Raw genomic sequence first — 19,775 nt, forward strand, 5'->3', positions numbered from 1 at the left:
AGGTAGCCAGCGAGCCAATGACGCAGCACGCTGCCTGTTCCGTGTTTGAAAGTGTAGTCCCGCCCACCGCTGCTGCAACTCTTCACAACATTATCCGACCAGGAAGTCTTAAACAGCTCTAATACAATGCTGTTTTTGCAGGCTGCACACACAGACAATCGCGCAATGGTAGGCGAAGTTTATAACAAGCTTGATATTATATATGTTTGTTGACCACTTTTGAAGTATTGTAAACGCACCTATAGCTGCTAGTGAAAACTAAACTGGCTTGAAAACACTGATTCCTCACCGTTTGGTAAATGCAGAGTGGTGGGAATAGCGCAGCACGCCCAGTTAAACTTTGAATAACTACTAGATATCCCACAGTGTGGTGGACATAGCCTCTTTAGTCCTTTTCAGATCTAGTGTGCCTTTAGCTTGGACTGAAAGTTTTAAAATTGATCCATTTGAGCCTAATAATTTAGAATCTTAGAATAAATCAGAAGACATTTGCATACACCAAACATAGAAAAAACAGTTTATCTACAGCTTTGTTGGATAAAAACACTTGCCACTGAGCTGCTTCCTGCTGTAGTTTCTTGACTTGAAGACAAGAGGCTCACGGTTATTTCACATGCCTACCCTTAAGGAAGAGTGAATTTAGATCATATAGTCAGATATTAGCCCTCTGTAGGTCTATCGTCACACATTTACATTTCTTAAAATAGCATACTGCATAGTTTCAAAAGTATTTACTCACTTTTAAGAGAGATGCAACTTGAAAATCTTGTTTAGCATATGCACATCATTTAAACTCAATCACAACCACATCTGGTAAAACATCTGGTAAAATATGCATGTCCATTGACAGATTTGAAAACTATAGAGTGAAAGTTGTAGTTTTCCTTACTTAAACACAAAATACATCATAAATGTACACAATACAAAAATACTGTTGTAAGAAAAAGTAATTGCACTGTTTGCAATTTCCTGGTTTTTGGCAAGGAATGTTCATGACATGTGATTGGATCTTCAACAACATCATAAATATCAACAAACATAATATTTCCATGCTTAGGAAACAGTGATGATTGTTTTTTGTCTTTATTGTCATTATCTAAATAGTGAAGTATGGTGGAGGGAGCATTATGGTTTGGGGCTTATTTGCTACTCGAAGCACAACAAGCATTTACTACAGATTGGCTTTGGAGATATAAAATCTGCTATTTGGCGTGTCCAAGTCAGAGGCCATACCTCAATCCAAAACAAATGCTTTGACATCCCTGTCAAATCCACATCCACAGGAAGTGCTTGCTTGAGTTTGCTTATTTATCTCCACCATTACTTTGTATGTTTAATAGGTGTGTTCAATGAAGGAGCTCATGACTGAGACCAGGAAGCTGCAAACAGTGATATTAAATTTTCTTTCAACTGCATGAAAAACAACCTATGAACTCTTACAGCCCTAAAAAACAAGTAGAAACCACTAACGCTTACAAATCTCACAAATAGAGAGTGAAATGTGCCTTTAAGGTAAGTCGGGCTGTCAGTATTTACATTTTAGTTTCTTCCCGTTGATTATGTTTCCAGTAACTTGTTTCAAAATGAGTAAGAGGAAAGGCAAAGTGATCAGTGATGCGACAGCTGTCAAGAGCCGTAGAGTGACACCTGTGGGGACTGAAGATACATTGGACGATTCAATCCATCAGGGACCATCATCAAAATGCTTTCCTCACTCTGCCACAGTGAGTCATTTCTCCACAACACACTAGTGGTTTGTCTTTACTTCTCATTGTTTTTCATTGGATGCTGAGTGGATTTGAGTGAGCTGTGTTTATTTTGTTTTTAGGGGGATATCGGCATCGTTGAAAGCATCACTCTGAAAAATTTCATGTGTCACCACTTGCTCGGTCCGTTCCAGTTTGGGCCCAATGTGAATTTTATCGTTGGCAACAATGGAAGTAAGAACCATATCTCTATAAGTCTTACACTAATCGTTTCCATTCAGCGCTAATCTCTCCTAATTAGATTTATGTCCTCTGATTGTTTGTTAGAGTAGCCAGTGTCTTAATAAAAGACTGTAAATACAAATGGTATACAGTGCTTTATAGACATTGTTAGATGTTAGAGATTTAACTTGATTGCATAAAGTTACTTGTTTACTTCATGTCTTGTTCATCTTTGAGAATTTGTTTACTCACAAACTGCCCACCTATGGCATTTCTCTGGATTTGTACTCATTTGCTTACAAGTTTTACTTCTACCTGTTTGACTGTGATGTGATTTCCATTCAGCAATTTAATGCCTCCCCACTTTTGTGGTTACTCTCAGGTGGAAAAAGCGCCATCCTGACTGCCTTGATTGTAGGCCTCGGTGGGAAAGCCACTTTTACAAACAGAGGAGTATCCCTAAAAGATTTTGTGAAGACTGGTGATAAGTAAGTCTCTGTATATAATGTTTTACTTAATCAGCAATGTGTATCCTTGGATTTCTTTTTTTACCAGTAGCAGGTACTTCTACTAGTTGAATGCAATTACTACTATCTTAATTTCTAGCACTGCAGATATAACAATAAAGTTGAGGAACAGAGGACCAGATGCTTACAAAAGGGACGTCTATGGTGACAGCATCTCCATCGAACATCGTATCTCAAGTGATGGAAGTAGGACCTGCAAGCTGAAGAGCAAATCAGGTGAGTGACAGACTCTCCCCATGCCAGCGTGAGTCTGCCTCAGTCTTATTAAACCTTCTCTAACTTTCAAACACTCCAGATGCATGTGGGGGAACCAGAATGTCGTCTCCCGACGTTGTGTACATTCTTTACTCGTGGTCCAGAATTTTCCCCTATAAACTTGCCTCTGTGCATTTTATATGCTTGGCACTGTGTCGCTGTTTTGTACCACCTGTGTCTTTTACATAACAGCATTATATATTGTATTTACTTTAACCGTTGGGTTGATGTTTTGCATAAGTTGTAAATGTCACTGAGTTATTTTATAAACAAAATAAACTTGAACTTAATTTGCCAGTTACTGATTGAGCTCACTCAAAAGTTTGGTCCGGAGCACCGGCAACAGGATAACATTAGTTTAACTGATCACATCATGTCTGTAAGGTAGGAAGTCACTTTATCAGGGGTGATTATGGTTCACTCTGCTGTTAAATAATGATTATTTTCAATTTTCAGTTAATGAATCAATCTGCTTTTTTGATTGATCTATTAATGGTTTTGTCTATTATATATCTATTTCTGTCTAGACAGAAACCATCAGCTTAATGTCACTAAACATCAGTGAAGCCCTAAAACTTTTTAACTAAAACAACATAAGGGAACATTTGACATTTCTGCTTCAAAAGTGATTTTAAAAAGACTAATGTTAATTTTCTATCAGCTGATTAACTCATTGGCTGTTGTTGTTGTACTTTATGCACCACTGCAGTTATATTTTCATCTTCTTTAGGACAGAAGTATGAATGTCAGTATTTGTTGTCTATCCTTTTTTTATTTATTTATTTTTTTTTTTTAGGACAACTTATCTCAAACAAGAAGGAGGAACTGACCACCATTTTGGACCACTTCAACATCCAGGTACTTTTACCTCTGGTGAATGCCTGATTTATAAAATGTGGTTATTATTTTTGAAGACATTCTCTTTGCTGCAAAATCACATACTTGGAGGCGTCAGCAGGATATTTGTTTGTGTATTGCAGTTGGATAACCCTGTGTCCATTCTCAACCAAGAAATGAGTAAACAGTTCCTGCATTCAAAAAGTGAATCGGACAAGTATAAGGTAGAATCCTTCATTCTTGACACTGAGTTTTGAATTTAAAGATTACATATGTATTCAGAGATGATAATTTGACTGTGTGTTTGTTTCTGTTGTGTTAAAGTAAATGTTCTTGTTCTTCATGGGCAGTTCTTTATGAAAGCCACTCTGCTTGAGCAGATGAAGAGGGATTACATCCACATCAAGCACACTAAAACAGTCACACGACAGCAGGTGGAGAGACAAGAGGAGGTACAGCACATACGTACACATACATACATGCATCTCCAAGGTGTCTAGCAGGCCACTTGTGTCCAGATTCTGTTATCTGTTCCACTATAAGGTCAGTTAGGTCAGTCTGTTTCTCCCATTTTCCCAGCTATGTCCTTGTAAACGGCCCAGTTACAACAGATTCCTCCACCCAAATGGAGAAAAATGCAATGGAAATTAGGCATCTTGTTTCACTGGCACTGCAACCACACATACCAGTGTTCATCTCCATGCTTCTTTCTTTCTTTCTTTTGAGCATTGGTGCACTCACATCAAAACAACCACAACTTCCTATCCGAGTAACATATTTTCCTGCAACATCACAAGTTTTGTGACCCGGTCGCCCAAAATGCATCTTAATACTACAGGTGTAAACAGTGCCTCAGATCTCTATTACTAAGTATTGATTTACATTTTCTGTGTTGATGTTGTCCACCAAGTAAATGCAATGCATATAATTCTGGTCTTGCATGGGACCTTTTTTAGTGGAGCACAGTGGAAATGATTAGTATGCTATACTTTTCCCTCTCCCCTTATCTCATGTTCTTCTTACTGTAAAGGAATTCTCTTTTGAAAACTTTTTTATAATTCTTCTTTGTTCTATATTTTGCCTGCTCCTGATATAAAGTCCGAGAATTAAAGTGTTAAGGAAATCTAAAATTTTTAAATATTTCTGTGTTCAGTGTCTCAAGGACTTGAAGCAAGAGTTTCTACAGAGGAAAGAAAGATATGAAAATTTGTCGTCTTTCAGTGAGATGAAGGTGGCTTTAGAGAATTTGAAGAAAGCAATGGCGTGGTGTTTGGTAAGAATCTATCTGCCATCATTCAAAAAAAAAAAAAACTGTGAAGACTTCAACCGGCTGCTTTTCTATAATTTCTTATAATTTATGAAAAGTGTAGTTAAGTATGAAAAGAAAATCTATTATCACTCTCAGGTCAGAGAGAAGGAGCAGTTCGCACAGCAGCTGAAGGAGGAGATTGAAAGGGAAGAGAATCATTTTAAACATCGGGACAACCTTCAGCTTTGTCAGGTGAGTCATACAGTAAATGTTCCTCCTGTTCAATCTATACACGTGTTGTGTTAATGATGGAGCCCTTCAAACCTTCTCCACGGTCCTTACTTTATATACTGCATTTAAACAACACTGAATTCTACTCTTGTCATATTTTTCATGCAGACTAAGGTCATACAGGTAGAGAAGAAACTTCAGTGCATCAAAAGCAGAATGGACAGGCTAAGAGAGGAACAAGAGTCTCTATCACAGGACAGTGTCAAGTTGAAAGAGCAAGTGAAGGCCATAAGCAAAGCTCACAAGGACCAAGAGGTACCGATGAGGAAAGATGCCTCTGTATTTGTGTAAAGCTGTATTTTTTTTTACTTTGAATATGCATATGTCTGCATGTATGTGATTTAGATTTATTATCTTTTCATGTAGCTTGTTTATTATCGGGCCTTGAACAAACTCAAACAGTCAGAGCAGGAGCAAAACCTTCTTCTGGAGAAAATGAACAAGACAAAAGCAAGGTAGACGAGGAGTAAAAAACTCTAAATGATGTCTTTAACTTTATATAAATGCATGCATTCATCTGAAATGATTTGGTTTTACATTGTAAAATAGTGTAAGCTTGAACAGCGATGGAGAGACAGATTATGCAAAACGACTGAAGACCTTATCCAGTTTGAAAGAGCAGCTCACAGAGCTGGAGAACAAGTGCTCACAGCTTAATCAAGACATCAAGAACAAACATCAGGCGCTTTTAAAAGGAAAGGAAGAGCGAGACAAGCTGAGGTATCACAAAATTATCTTTGCCTACAAACAAACGTGCTGTCAAGGACTAATAGAAGTAAGAGTCCAGCTTATCTTTCATGATCATGCTTGGTTTGTTTTTTCTAGACTGGAGGAAAGAGATGTTCAACTTTCGTATGAGTCCAAACTGAAAAGGAAGAATCAGCTCCTTGCCAGTCGATCAAACAAACTCAAGCGGTTTGGAGATCACGTGCCCAACCTGCTGGGATCGATTACTGAGGCCTATGCCACAGGCCGCTTTCTCAAGAAACCTGTCGGTCCAATAGGTGACTTTCTTTTTTGTGTCTTTGTCTTATTGGTCATCACACAAAAACATTGTCTTGACTTTCTTGCTGTATTATAGCAAATGTTAAGTAGCACATAAAACACCGTATTCTTTTTCTACAAACCAATATACTCAGTAAAGTCATTATGCCTTTTTAGATAATTGGAAATCATCTTTTGCGTCATAAATGGCTCATATTGTGGTTGACAGTGTGTGTTTGCCCTCAGGGGCATGCATCAGTTTGAAGGATCCCACGTTAGCTGTAGCAGTGGAGTGCTGTCTACGAAGCTTCATGAAGGCTTTCTGCTGCGACAACTACAAGGACGAGTTGGTCCTTCAGGAGCTGATGTCGCACTATTATCCAAAGGGCAACAGGCCGCAGATCATCGTCAGCCCTTTCTCCGAAAAAGTTTACAACATACATGGACGGTTAGCATTTCTATTGATTTCCTTTGCAATATTCAATTCAAAGCCATTTCCCATCCCATTTTAAAGATTTCCTTCTCCGCTGTTTTTCTAGGAAAGCATGCCATCCAGAATACCCATCGTTGCTGGACATAATTACAGCAACAAGCCCAGTCATTATCAACTGCCTGATTGACATGAGAGGGATAGAATCTGTTCTGATAATCAAAGTTAGTCACTAGTCAAGAATATTGCAGGTACGAGTATTTTAGAAACAACGTAGTAGTTATTTATTTTATCATCCATCTGACCTGCAGGAGAAAGACAAAGCGAGGAGGGTCATGCAGCAAGGTCGGCCACCTAAAAACTGCCGCGAGGCCTTCACTGTGGAGGGGGATCAAGTGTATCCAAACCGGTACTACACCTCTGAGTTCAGTATGGCCAAATATCTTGGTGGGGATCTTGAGATTGAAATAAGGTAATTAAGCTATTTTTACACCAATGCAATCGATTATTAAGAAACATCAGCTGTGTCACAGAGCTCAAATTACAAACCCAAACTAAAACACAGGTTCAGACCAGCGGCTGGCGACATATAATGTTTCTTGTCAAAACAAGTACTGTGGGAAACCAGAAACCAAAAAAATAAAGAGGAAAAAACAACAAAAGGCTGTGGGTGGATTTGAAATGAAAAAAGGCTGACCTTTAAACTGCTGACATTTACTATGAACTGCAAGTATGTTTAAAGGATATTTTGGGGAAATGCAGTGACTTTTTGCAGATATTGTGTGAGAACAGGTTATATTGATCATATCTATAAAGAACTATTGTATAAACTACAGTATATCAAATATCCAACTGCTTTTTAGCTGAACTTAGCATAAGCACAGTAAACAGTTACTGTAGTTGCACAAAACCAAACAACAGCAGCTTTAAATAGTGAAAATTCCCCTATTTTCTTGTCTTTATAGTAAATTAATCTAACCAGATGTTTCATCTACCATCATACTTGCAGCAACGACAGGTCACTGACATCAACTTTTGCTTCTAACTCTAATCAAGAAAGCAATAGAGCATATTTTCTTAAATTTTACTAATGTATGCCACAACTGACATTATCTTAAACACCGCACTCTTTGATGCTCACCTTTTGTGAAATACTGAAGCCTAAAGGTTAGCTTTAATGTCTGCACCATCATATCATGTGACTGCTCTGTGAAAACTGACTGTTTGTTTTGTTTTTTTGTGTTGTGTTGTGTTGTGTTGTGTTGTGTTACTCTGTGGACTTTTGATTTAAAATAAAAATCGATTCTGCCTGTCACAGTATGTTGGAGTCAGAGATGGAGAATCACCAGGCTCAGCTGTCCAGGTTTCAGCTGCATGTGACCTCTGTGACTGAGGACATTGTGAGCATGGAGAGCATGCTGAACAGCACCATCATAACCCTGAAGAAGACTCTGGTCAGTGAACATGTGCATTCAGGACATGGTTTAACTCAACAGTGCTGCTCTTTACATCTGGTTCTTCTTTTCTCACTGATTCTGTTCGTCCTCTTTGTGAGATTTATAAGATTGCATTGATGTTGGTTTGTCAGGCAGGATCTACTCCTTTGAAGGGTAATCTGTTAAAGGTGTTTCTATGTTTCATGCAGGCCTCTGTGAATGAAGTCAAGGCAACGATAGCCGAGTTGGAGACTGCTGATGAGGAACAAACTGATGACATCAGCTCTCTGGTGATAATTTTGTTTCTGTTCATTCTCTTTAGAACAGAGATATAAATCCTACCATGGATTATTTAAGACTAATGTCTCCAAATACTTCTTACAGGAAGAAGTTGCCCAAGAGAACCAACAGAAAATTGAGACAGAAAACCAAACCGTTCTTGAAGCGAAGACAGAACTCGACAAACACCGGAAAAAGGCAGAAGACATAGACTCCAAGTACTCGTCTGTTAGAGAACGGATTGATCAGCTTTCTGAGGAAATGGAGCCACTGAAGGTACAGTAGCACGTTGTTGTATCGCTTTGTGCAGAGGCTAAAAATAGTTTCACGCACCAAAAGATGAGATGGTTGACAGCACTTTGTTGCTGTTGCTGACACATTTCTGTGGTTTTGATGTGACTTCTTTACTCAAATTATTTTAAATGTAAATTGACAACATAAAGGTTCTCTTTTATAATCATCTCTGGTGTTGAGAAGTTATAAATAAGGTCTATTGTTGTGTTTTAAACTAAAATGTTTATCATTGTTTATTTGTCTAAAGGATGAGCAGCTGAAACTGGAGGCAGAATGTGCAAAACATGAGCGAAACCTTAAGATCTTAGAAAACAAATTGAAATCTCACGAAGACAACATCCAAGCTATGAAAGGTGAACTTGCCCAAAGAGAAGAAGAGTTACAGGTAACAAGAGCTCTGCTTATTTTGTTTAGCAGATTACATCTAGCTGTTACCTTTACCACAGGCATATGTTGGAGGCTTTCTACTGATGTATTTCAGATGAAATCATTTGTTTCATCTTAGATGTGTGCTATTTAGGTCAGCTGTTAGTAAACTCAACTAAACTAAACTAAGTACTAAAGTGCTAAAATAGCTGTCACCAGTAAAGTTCAGTTCCCACACTCTTATCAGATGTCACATGTGATGACAGGAATATGTGACCAAAGCCACAAAGATCAGTCCAGAACGGCAGCAGGTGACCGGCAGCACCAAGAGCATCGACACAGAAATCACTCGACTGAAGAAGAAGATCAAGGTGTTGGAGAGCAACCACGGCGAGCAGGAGAAGGTGGTCAGGTGAGAAATCACAGGCCTTTAAAAACATGTGAGGCTGGGTGTCACTTCAGATACAGCTGAGATAAAGCTGCACTGGAGGCAAAACAAATGTTAAGGTTTGAAACTCAGTGACAGACAGACCATACACTGCAGCTTATTCTGTGAACTTAAATCAAATTAACACAGTAAAATAAAACTGTAAGTTTCACCTTATGAAAGCAGCAATGTTCAAAGCTGTATATAATAATTTATATTTTTGAAAGTAGACAGAGGCTAAAATACTGTTTGCAACATTTTCACAAGTTAGACAGTAACTAAATCCTGACTATAATTAGAATCTTAATCTATCCAGCTGTAATGTAGTTAGATTTAGTTTGACAGTTTGACACACTAATTCACCCATAATAATTATTAATGATGATGATGATTTTCAAACGGTATGTTTCCAGTATTTTTAAATGTGTGTCTGCAACTTGTACTTAAGTAAAGAGTTATATAATATAATAAATGACTTCTCCAGTCGTACAACAGCAGGGGTGACCTTTTTAGGCCAGCTGAGCTAACTAGCTAACTTAGATTAATTACTATAACAAGACTTTTCAGGTTTTTTTAAAGAGTGACAACAGCCTCAAGCTTCCTTCTGACCGGGCCTCAATTTAAGTTATCTACTCCAGACAAAAATGATCTTCCTGTCCACTGAGGTTCAACATATCCATTTCTTCTGCCACCGACAGCTTTTTCTACAGTATACTTCAATCCAATCTTGCCGTTGGCCATCACTAAATCATCTCCTGCCCTCATTTTATATGTGCTCACTGACGACTGAAGTCAGAGAAATTTAGGCTACTCCAATTTCTTCCCTCTGCCCTCATTAGGGAGTACGCCGAGGCCCTCGCTCTCTACAGAGAGAAAACCAACCAAGTGAGAGATCTGCGGAGGTTCATCGATCGACTTGATAACATTATGTCGGACAGGCAGAACAGATACAAAATAATGAGAAGGTAAAAGAAACTGCCTGCTAAGTCTGAAAAAGAAATTTAGGAATACATAATTATAATGTTTAACTGGCTGAGCAGAGTTGAATTTGTTCTTTTTCCTCTTGAAGGTCACTCTCTGTTAGGTGCAAGTTATATTTCAACAACTTCCTGATAAAGATGAACTGCTGCGGCTCAATGATTTTTGATCACAACAATGAGACGCTCTCAATCTCGGTATGTATGTATGTATGTATGTATGTTTCAGCTTTATGTAAATCAAGAATTGCTCCTTTTGGCGAGGCATGGCTCATATAAGCACATTCTTCTTGTGCTGAGCAAACTCAAAAAGTTAGAGTGGTTTCTTTCAGTGAAAGTAGCTCTAGTCCGCACCTAAAAAAAAAACTAATTTACTTAACTTATGCACCTGACTGCAATTAGCTTTTTTGAGGTCCTTATATCCAAAGGTTTACATACTTTTTCCACTCGCACTGTGAAGTTGGTGATATTTTTTTATATTTGTTAATATTCTTGAACTAGATGAAGATCAGATCACATTTTATGACAAATTAATGCAGAAAACCATGAAATTCTAAAAGGTTCACATACTTTTTCTTGCCACTGTATATATTGCTAAATATTCAACCCTACTCTGGCACTTGCAAAGGTAAAGCCTCCGGGCAGGGAAGATGATGGTGTTAGTGACATGAGGTCTCTGTCTGGCGGCGAACGCTCCTTCTCCACTGTTTGCTTCATGCTCTCCTTGTGGGAGATCACCGAATCCCCCTTCAGATGCCTCGATGAGTTTGACGTCTACATGGCAAGTTCAGATAAAACATGGTAGAAATACCAAGAACAAAACTTGACGATGAGGCGAGGCTTTGACACACTTTGATTAATTTCTTTGACGTAGGATATGCACAATCGGAGAATTTCTCTGGATCTTCTCCTGGAGCTATCGGAGCGCCAGCATCTTCGACAGTTTATCTTCATCACTCCCCTAACTACCAGGTGATGTTCCTCTTGGCATCTGTCTTTGTTTGTTTGTTCTTATACTTGTACTTGGATGCTTGAGCTTCACTGACTGTGACTTTCACACAGTCAGAATGTGAATGAATATGAGTATTAATTGGTATTTTTTTTGACTCCATGACTAAAGTGAGACCTTAAGTTTTAAATGTATGGAGGCTGAGCATGCTAGTTTTAATTCTCAGTTATGATTACTCAAATTATTTTAATTTTATTTGATATTTTAAGTGATTTATACAACAAACAAGTATGCAATTGTTCTTTATTTAATTACATCAGTCCAATCCATTAATAATTCCTTCATTTTTATTTCAAAACTGTTTTTTTTTTGTTGGCACGCTGAGGCTGCCCTATTTTCATTATCCTGCCAGTTTAGGTCTGAATTGTTAGTGTCACAGATTTTTTAAATGACTGATCAATTGCACCTGTCATTTGGGTCTTTCAGGAGTCTACCCCAAACCAACTTCATCAAAATCCACCAGCTTCAAGATCCAGAACGAACCCAGAGTGAAACCGAGAATGAAGATGTTTGAAATGAACTCCGGTGACATGAGAAGTACCAATATGCACAATTTCTGCATACTTCAGTATTACTGGAGGTGTCTGGGGGTTGCTGCTTATGAATGTCTTTTCACGTTGTGTGTTTTCATGGATATTATCATGTGTTTTCAGTGTTATGAAACAAAAACAATGATTGTGTTAGTACAGTGTATGTTGTCAGCACACAGGTATTTTAAGTTAAGCTGTAGACATTTTACTTCAGTTTTTTACTCTTTCACTGTTGACAGTGTTTGTTAGTTTATCAGTTGGAGCTTTGTAGCCCACTTTACTGTAAAGAGAAGATGTGCATTAGGTGTAGATCGCTGCTTTCAGATTTTCAGTACAGGCTAGCTGCTTTGTAAAAAATATTGAATTCAGTGTTTTCAGTATTTAGGCCTTAGAAGGTAATTACTTAGTTTTAAGTGTCATTCACAAAAGTGCTGGATATGTTTTCTTGGTGTAGACAACTGTTGCTATGAAGATTAATAACTCAAAATGTGTTGATTTTAAGTTAAAATTAACAAATGATGTACTTAACACATAATTACACCTTCTTGCTTGTATGATCATGAACAAACAGTATTGAACCTATGTGGTGTTAATAAGATCTTAAAAAGAAAAAATTTACAAGCCCTGCAGAAACCCTGACAGAGCACTGTGTAAGATTTTAATCCTTATTTGATTTGTGGTTTTACAAAGTTAGTATAGTTGCGAGGAACAATAATTGACCAATTCAAATCAGAAGTTATTTTATATTTGTGTTAAATTTAAGCTTTTTAGTAATGTAGTGCATTACTGACGTGATTATGGGATACCTAATGATATGATTCATTAACTTGTTTGTTTCATAAAATGAACAATATCTTAAAAAAATACACTGAAGTATTTGCTGTGATTGAGTTTTACCTCTGGAATCTGGTACCACAAGAGCTCTAGTGTGTGAGTCCAGGTCTTTACTCAACTTGTCTTGTGTTAATATTTTTATATCAGTTGATTTGTCTGTTAAGTTTTCTCCTACTGGCTGTTTTAGGTTGATTAGCACTGATTATATGTGTTAACTCAGTGTCATAATAAATTTTTAATTAAATCTAATCTGATCATATGTTTTGTATCCATTCAAGCTTTCCATTTATCCATCCACACGCAGCAACACATATTTAACACAGTCTCAAATGTATTTTCCCGTTTTTATTAACTGCACCTGCCAGACTGTGTGTTTTGAAAAAGCCTGTTGATGGTTTATTCATTTTAATCACTACAGGATTTGGTGCAACACATGCCACATGTTAAAAAAAACAAACAAAAAGAATACAGTCACTGGTATTATGATTTTTCATATTTGATATAAACATTTACTAGACAAAGAATCTGACATGGTGACTTGACTGAAATGTATAAATAATACCGACATTAATAATGTGAGGGTTTGTTATAGACAGAACAATGAAAAGCTTCTGCAGCCTCCACTAGTGTAAGTGGACTACAAGCAGACACTCAGTCCATGCTTGCATAGCCTAGATATGGGGAAGCTAAACTGTTGAAAGAGGATTTCTGCATTAACTTTCGCCTACATGATCAACCCGCTGTGGTCTCACCCTGAAACACTCTTTCAAAAGCTTTATAAAGCACTTCTCTTGAAGGTCCTGCATCTCTTATGATCACTGCAAACAGAAACTAATTAGAAGATGAGACTTTTTCAGTAAAGTGTTTCTCCTTACAAAAAGTTTTAGGAATGCAGTGTGTCCAGTAAACATATATGAGGCTTTTTTCCCTTTTTGCTGCACTGGAAGTCGAGCCCCTCTCACAAGGTCCCCAGCCCAGAGAGTGAGCTCCCAGCATCAAAAGTCAAAAGCCAAAACTGTTGTCATTTTGCATTTTTGTAAACATGTTGATATGTAGTAAGTAAAGTTATTTAAGTCAAATTAAACAGGAAATAAAGCCAATTCTGGATCATTGTGAGTTATAATGCATGAGTACTCTATCTAATGACAGCTGTAATTTTGGTCTTCCCTCTAGATCAAGTGGCAGCAGTACAATAAAAACATAAGGGAAATGCTCCATAAATATAGTTCTGCTCATCCCAGAAGCAAAACATAATACAGTGTTTATGTGAAAGCTCTTCCTCTGAGATTAGCCCACAACTGCAACCCAAATATCTTTTAAAAAGTGTCACACATAGACATGTATCAAATGGAGGGAAGCATGCTTCCACATGACTGGAGGTGAACTAATGGCCTGATGAGTCACATACTGTACATCCCATGCAACAATACTAAATGAATTTCGGAGGGTTTGTCTTTTTATAACCACCTAAAGATGCAAAAAGGTAAGAGATTATATTTTTTGACACGTAATATATGCATGCAAAGAACCTACTCTTCTTGATTCCATCGTGTGCAAACATCTGGAACAGACAGGAGCCTCTCTATTCTCCAAGAGCTCAACAAGTCTGGATAGTAGAGACAATTACAATTATCATAGGAATTATTGTTTTGTTACTATTATGTAAAGCATACAGTAGTTGCAGCAGTGAACACCTGGGATCCTAAATACTGCAGGAACATAATTTAATGCAGTGCTCCACTGATATACAAGCTAAGGTTGGATGAGGATGTATAGGGTTACTGTGCACAAATCACATTGGCATGTTCTGAGATAGAAATGTATGATATCTTATAGCTATATTCAAATTTATTCAGCATTTGACATTCTCATGCATACAACCACAAGAAGCAAGTCCATTGAAAAATAGTCCAAGCATTGTTTTTTTTTTCCTGTGGAAATGGCAGAGAACCTAATGAGACATTAAAACATGTGCTGCTGTCCAGAGTGTGTGGATTACAGACGGGGAGACGAGCGAGCAGGGGGGCGGCTCACTTCTGCATGTCACACTGCAAGAGAAGCACGATGGACGGGTCGCTCTTCGCCGCCTCTTTGAACTCCTCCAATGAGATCTGGTCGTCGTTGTTCTTATCCATTTTGCTGAAGATCTTGTCCACTCGCTGCTCTGGTGTCAACCCATCCTCGTTCATCTTCATCATGATCACAGTGCCCACCATTTTGTAGATAGCCTGTGGGTGATGTGCAGTGAGAAATTAGCAGAGGATCGTGTTTTATTATGTAACCCAGTGAAGCCTGCATGTACTACTTTGTTCACAGAGACAAAGATCAGCGGTTGTCTGGGTGTACAGTATGTAAAAAGCACAATTGAAGCTGCAGTATGTAACTTTTTTCTAGTAATGTAGGAGAAATATGCTCCAAAATGTTTCTCAGTGCAAAGGTGCTGTCAATGAAACAGCCTGGCAGCAACTAATAACTGTAAAAAGTAGATTGGAGTCTCACTCGATTGAGCCATAAATGTTGCATATCCTAGCTTTAATGTCACCTAACTGAACTAATGAGAATAAAAAACATAAAATGTGATTTATTTATAAAATTGTAATATATTCTACATATTTGTGTTACAGATAATTACAAATTAGTGTGTCGCCTTTTTGTAAATTTACAATTGTATAAGGATCGCATGAACCTAAGTAGGTTTTAATACATAAATACGACATGTTGCAACCAAGAGTGGATGAAAACTATTTAGTGAGTGAGTTGAAAAGTTGAAATAGTGAATTAATGGATGGATTAATTGTTTCAAGTATTAGATAAATGGTAGAAACAGGTATTAAAAGTAGTAAAACACAATTGAAATAACTATTTATTTAGAAAGTAAATGATAAATGGTTGAAATATTCAGCTTTTGTGTGCAGTGTGGATGCAGACTTCACCAAATTAAACTAAATATTAACAATAGAAATGTACATTTCTGTATAAATGACTCTTTTTTTATTTGTCATTCATCCACTTCAGAGTCCGGGCATAAGAGCGTTTGCAATATGACCAATTGTGTAAATGAAGAGCTACTTGACTTAATGTGATGATGACAAAAAAAAAAACAGCATGTTGGGAAACCACTGATATAGATGCTTTGGAAGAAAGCACACAGCACATTTATCACCACAGGAATCATCCGTGTGTTGAAATATCACTGAGAGATATCCGATTTATGGCACTGATTGTGTTTCCAAGAATGGCACGTTGTAATTCAGTACAACTGCAATTTGATCGTTACGAAACTATGTCTGCACTCAAGGCACTGCAGGTGTGCAGGAGACTGATAACAACAACAACACAAAGAAAAAACCAGGGCCAGTCCCCTGATGAGTGAGGGCTTAATGACTCGATAATCCCCTTACCTCAATTATCTCCAGCATCTCCACTCTGGTGATTTTGCCGTCACCATCCAGGTCATACATGTTGAAGGCCCAGTTGAGTTTCTGCTCAAAGCTGCCACGGGACGTGATGGACAGAGCGCAGATGAACTCTCGGAAATCAATGGTCCCGTCCCCGTTTTTGTCAAAGGTTCTGAAGGCGTGTTGTGCAAACTTTGATGCATCGCCATAAGGAAAGAACTGCAAGTGTGGGAGAGATGTGTTAGAGCCGTAATGGCACTGTAAAAGAAGCAGATCATGAATAAAGGAGAATGTGGTTCACACAAACCTTGACATACAGCTGCTGGAACTCCTCCAGATTCAGCCTGCCACTGGGGCAGTCCTTCAGGAAGCCTTTGTACCACTGCTTCAGCTCGTGTTCATTAAACTCTGTGTTCTTCACCAGATCCTCCATCACCTCGGGAGTCAGCTTGCTGTTCTGCTTTCCCATGGTTCCTGTGGTGCAAGAACATGTGAGTAACGTATTTATCCGAGCTTCAGTGATGACAGATTGAAAACCTCGACCACAGCACAGGACCACGTTTTGATATCTGCTTCAAACACGAGTTCACAGAGTAAATGTGTGTGTGTTTTTTTTTTTTTTTTTGGACGACAGCAAATATTTCCCCGGCACTCGTGTTCTATTTCTGTCCCCTCAGCCTGTTTGTGCCAGTCTGTGGCCCGGGTAGCACTGACCTGGATCATCACTGTCAGAGCAGATCCAGTTCATCAAATGTTCGATCGCTGCTATCAAGTTTCCACTGCGAATACTGTCCGATACCCTGACAATGACAACAAAGCCTGCACTTTGCTGTAAGAAAGGCGCCGCTGCAGTAAATCCACAGACCTGAGTAAGGACGACACGCAGGAGCACACTGGAGGCCTGCTGTGATCTGGATCAGTGGGTTTTATGTCTTATAACCGAGTGCTCTGTGTGTTTTTAAGCCAGTTGTGGGAAATTTACAGCCCATCAGTGTAGATACACTGTAGTTCCTTATACACATACTGAAGGAACCCTGTAGCAATCCTCACTAACTTAACCAACTCCACCAGACCAGCCTAGCAGAATTCAGATTCATGAATTATTGACTGACGATGTGGCGAATGACAAACTGGACAGGAATGCCTCAATTCTCAATACATAATTCAACACATGAGACAGCAAAATGTTATTTGCATGTTGAATCACAGGCCACTGTGGAAATGTCCACCACCGCTTGAGACCAACCAACATATGGTCCACATCTCTGCAGCAGTAACAGCAGCAGCAGCAGCAGCAGCATGACAGCAAGCTGGACAGATCCACCAGAGCACTGCATTGGCTCAGGCCTTCCACAACAAACAGCAGAAATGTGTGCTGCAGCCAAAATGAGTGCAAACCACAGCCTTTAATGTTCACCCCCCCCACCCAGAAAGACATATACCCAATGCTGAGGGGATTGATTGGTAATTAAAGGGCCTGATCATGGGTTTAATCTCTAAAACAGGCTTCTGTGAATGACCTTGAGGACAAACATTTTGCAGGAAGATGACAAAACGAACATTGTTCCACGGAGCGTCGAGCTGAGAAAACGGCTCGACATCGTGGAACTGCGGTGATTTAGAGAAAATACCCGCCACATAACGCACAGGCCACAGGTATGAAGGACTTGTTCTGGCGACACAGAGGCCATAAGATGCTGTTTTACTTCACGCTTTGGGCAATGACATCTGAGTTAATGCTATTAAAGCTAACCGCCTCCTGTGCGCGCAGAGAGGGAGACGCTGCTGCATTCCGATGGAAACGACGCAGTGAAGAGTATTTTCAGATTAGATCCCACCATCCTGCTCCTAATGACATCCATCCGTGCGCATCGGGGCGAAAAACATGTCAAAATTTCATAACAACACAGACCTATTTATAAACCGCAGCGCATCTCCCTCCGTGCTCCCACGGAGCCACGTTAAGCGCTCATTACGGCCAATTAATTGCGCAAATCTTGATGACATTTTGTTCGTTCGTCAAACGATCCTTCGCTGTTTTATGTCGGTTTTTCTGGTTGTTTCCAGGCAAAACGCAGACGCTTTGGTTTTTAAGGGATGCGCAGGTGCCAGTGTGAAAGCCTCCTGCTCGATCCCATTCAATCAAACCCAAGGAAAATAGGAAAAATAACGCGTGACACATGAGAACAAACGATTCACTGCGCGCTTCAGCAATAATGGCACGATTTTACACCAATAACACCTGAAGGCGACCACTTCTTACCTTGTCACAGTTTCTATTTGGTGATTCTCTAACGGAATAAATCTGCTATGGCTTCTGCAAAGTACAGAAAACCCCCCTTCCGATGAAAACGTTTGCCCGAAAGGGATTATTCTCAACACTGTCGGCGTCCTGAGAAAAAAAAAATGCACGCTAATGAAATGTCTGGATTTTCCCGACGTTATTCCAGATGAGGCGCAGCAGGGACCGATCCCACAGCAGGTCTTTGGTTCTGCGACTAGAAGAGCGCGGCGTCACCCGTGTGCATCACAGCCTAATCATAAGTTCACTGATGCTCTGGTGCTCGGTTTGGGTTCAGCTGGATCCTGTCACGTTATAACCGGATCCTTCATCCTGATGAGGATGGTCAGCGTGAGATTTCATTATCAGGAAATAGAGAAAATAAACAAATAGAAGATTTTGGAGTGGTGGTTTGTATTAACATAGCAGTGAGAAGGCAGGCTATGACGTTAATTAGATTATTCACTGATCAATAAGCTGAAATGTTTTGTTCCTATGGTCATTAAACGTAGCTTTAAGAAGTATAATAGGATTTAATAACTAGACCTGGACTGGAAAAACCAACTAGGGACCCCAATGAGAGCCCCACTCATCTCATCCCTATTCTAGATTATCACTTAAATGTCTATATTTATTTTAAATGTTCACATTTTGTTTATACATTCAGCGCCACAGCCCTGCTGTATATTTAATTTCCCAAGGTGGAGGTCTGAAACCTTAAGATTTATGCTAAACCCAAGGTCCACTGCAGTGGGCTTTCAACCACAAGTGTCCCCAAGGTCAGGAATAAATCACATATATTTACTGTAGATTTAGTTTTAATATATTCTCCACACCACCAGGAGATAAATATCTAGTGGGGTGATGCTGAATCTTTTATAACATGTGTGTGGAGATGGATTTTAATTGGTTCTTTCAGTCTTGACTGACTCAAACTATTCCTTTAACCTGTTCATAGTTTCAGCTGCAATCATGTGTTAAATAATACACAGAAATGAGGAGGAATGTGGTGTCAACAGGGGCCCTCCATCATTTATGCACTGTTGGTCTCTAGTACATTGATCCACACATGGCACATTCCTGGTAAAGATAGAGTCCATAGAATAATATATATATATATATATATATATATATATATATATATATATATATATATATATATATACATATATATATATATATATATATATATATATATATATATATATAATATAATATAATATATGCATGTATTTGAAATGTTATGATTTTATTCTTATGCTGTGAGCAGTTACCCTGCTTCTTATTTTTCTGGGGAGTCTCTAGCAGCCCTACAAGGACCCCTTGAGGTTTGGGAGCCATAAATATAGGTCACCTTTGTTGAATCACGAGTGTTGAAGAACAGATGAGGCTCCCAGCCAAAATAATTCTCAAATGTAAGGACCCAAATCCAAATCTGGACCT

General features: G+C 38.7%; 2 protein-coding genes across 3 annotated transcripts; one reads left to right on the forward strand and one right to left on the reverse strand.

Annotated features, from left to right (window-relative positions):
- Window positions 1-65: 65 nt before the first annotated feature.
- On the forward strand, window positions 66-12,845 carry smc6 (structural maintenance of chromosomes 6). 2 transcript variants are annotated; one of them, XM_026339371.1, is made up of 27 exons: window positions 66-168; window positions 1,570-1,724; window positions 1,829-1,940; window positions 2,311-2,416; window positions 2,535-2,671; window positions 3,507-3,568; window positions 3,691-3,771; window positions 3,898-3,999; window positions 4,701-4,820; window positions 4,953-5,048; window positions 5,196-5,342; window positions 5,454-5,542; window positions 5,637-5,807; window positions 5,913-6,091; window positions 6,318-6,519; window positions 6,611-6,725; window positions 6,813-6,973; window positions 7,820-7,955; window positions 8,147-8,227; window positions 8,322-8,492; window positions 8,758-8,895; window positions 9,143-9,288; window positions 10,143-10,268; window positions 10,373-10,478; window positions 10,909-11,061; window positions 11,155-11,252; window positions 11,716-12,845. In XM_026339371.1, the coding sequence occupies exons 2-27, from the start codon at window positions 1,584-1,586 to the stop codon at window positions 11,801-11,803; spliced, it is 3,264 nt and encodes a 1,087-aa protein (XP_026195156.1). In that variant the 5' UTR covers window positions 66-168; window positions 1,570-1,583; the 3' UTR covers window positions 11,804-12,845. The 2 variants fall into 2 exon arrangements, with proteins under 2 accessions (XP_026195156.1, XP_026195157.1); XM_026339372.1 differs by lacking the exons at window positions 10,909-11,061; window positions 11,155-11,252; window positions 11,716-12,845 and having other exon boundaries at window positions 9,124-9,288.
- On the reverse strand, window positions 11,914-19,371 carry vsnl1b (visinin-like 1b). The gene is made up of 4 exons (XM_026339490.1): window positions 18,315-19,371; window positions 16,359-16,525; window positions 16,055-16,270; window positions 11,914-14,881 (listed from the first exon to the last, which is right to left on the reverse strand). Exons 2-4 carry the CDS (start codon window positions 16,518-16,520, stop codon window positions 14,684-14,686), a joined length of 576 nt encoding a protein of 191 aa, XP_026195275.1. The 5' UTR covers window positions 16,521-16,525; window positions 18,315-19,371; the 3' UTR covers window positions 11,914-14,683.
- Between the last annotated feature and the right edge of the window lie 404 nt (window positions 19,372-19,775).

The sequence above is a fragment of the Anabas testudineus genome, chromosome 22 (genome assembly GCF_900324465.2).
Source record: "Anabas testudineus chromosome 22, fAnaTes1.2, whole genome shotgun sequence".
In the NCBI taxonomy this organism is placed as follows: domain Eukaryota; kingdom Metazoa; phylum Chordata; class Actinopteri; order Anabantiformes; family Anabantidae; genus Anabas; species Anabas testudineus.

What these genes read in the sequence shown, in the direction of transcription:
- smc6 (XM_026339371.1), top strand. Translation starts at nt 1,584, where the DNA reads ATGAGTAAGAGGAAAGGCAAAGTGATCAGTGATGCGACAGCTGTCAAG. An exon ending in GCTTTCCTCACTCTGCCACA is followed by an intron (nt 1,725 to 1,828) that starts GTGAGTCATTTC and finishes TTTTGTTTTTAG; the next exon opens with GGGGATATCGGCATCGTTGA. An exon ending in AATCTGTTCTGATAATCAAA is followed by an intron (nt 6,726 to 6,812) that starts GTTAGTCACTAG and finishes TCTGACCTGCAG; the next exon opens with GAGAAAGACAAAGCGAGGAG.
- vsnl1b (XM_026339490.1), bottom strand. Translation starts at nt 16,520, where the DNA reads ATGGGAAAGCAGAACAGCAAGCTGACTCCCGAGGTGATGGAGGATCTG. An exon ending in TCCAGCAGCTGTATGTCAAG is followed by an intron (nt 16,271 to 16,358) that starts GTTTGTGTGAAC and finishes CCACACTTGCAG; the next exon opens with TTCTTTCCTTATGGCGATGC. An exon ending in AGATGCTGGAGATAATTGAG is followed by an intron (nt 14,882 to 16,054) that starts GTAAGGGGATTA and finishes CATCACCCACAG; the next exon opens with GCTATCTACAAAATGGTGGG.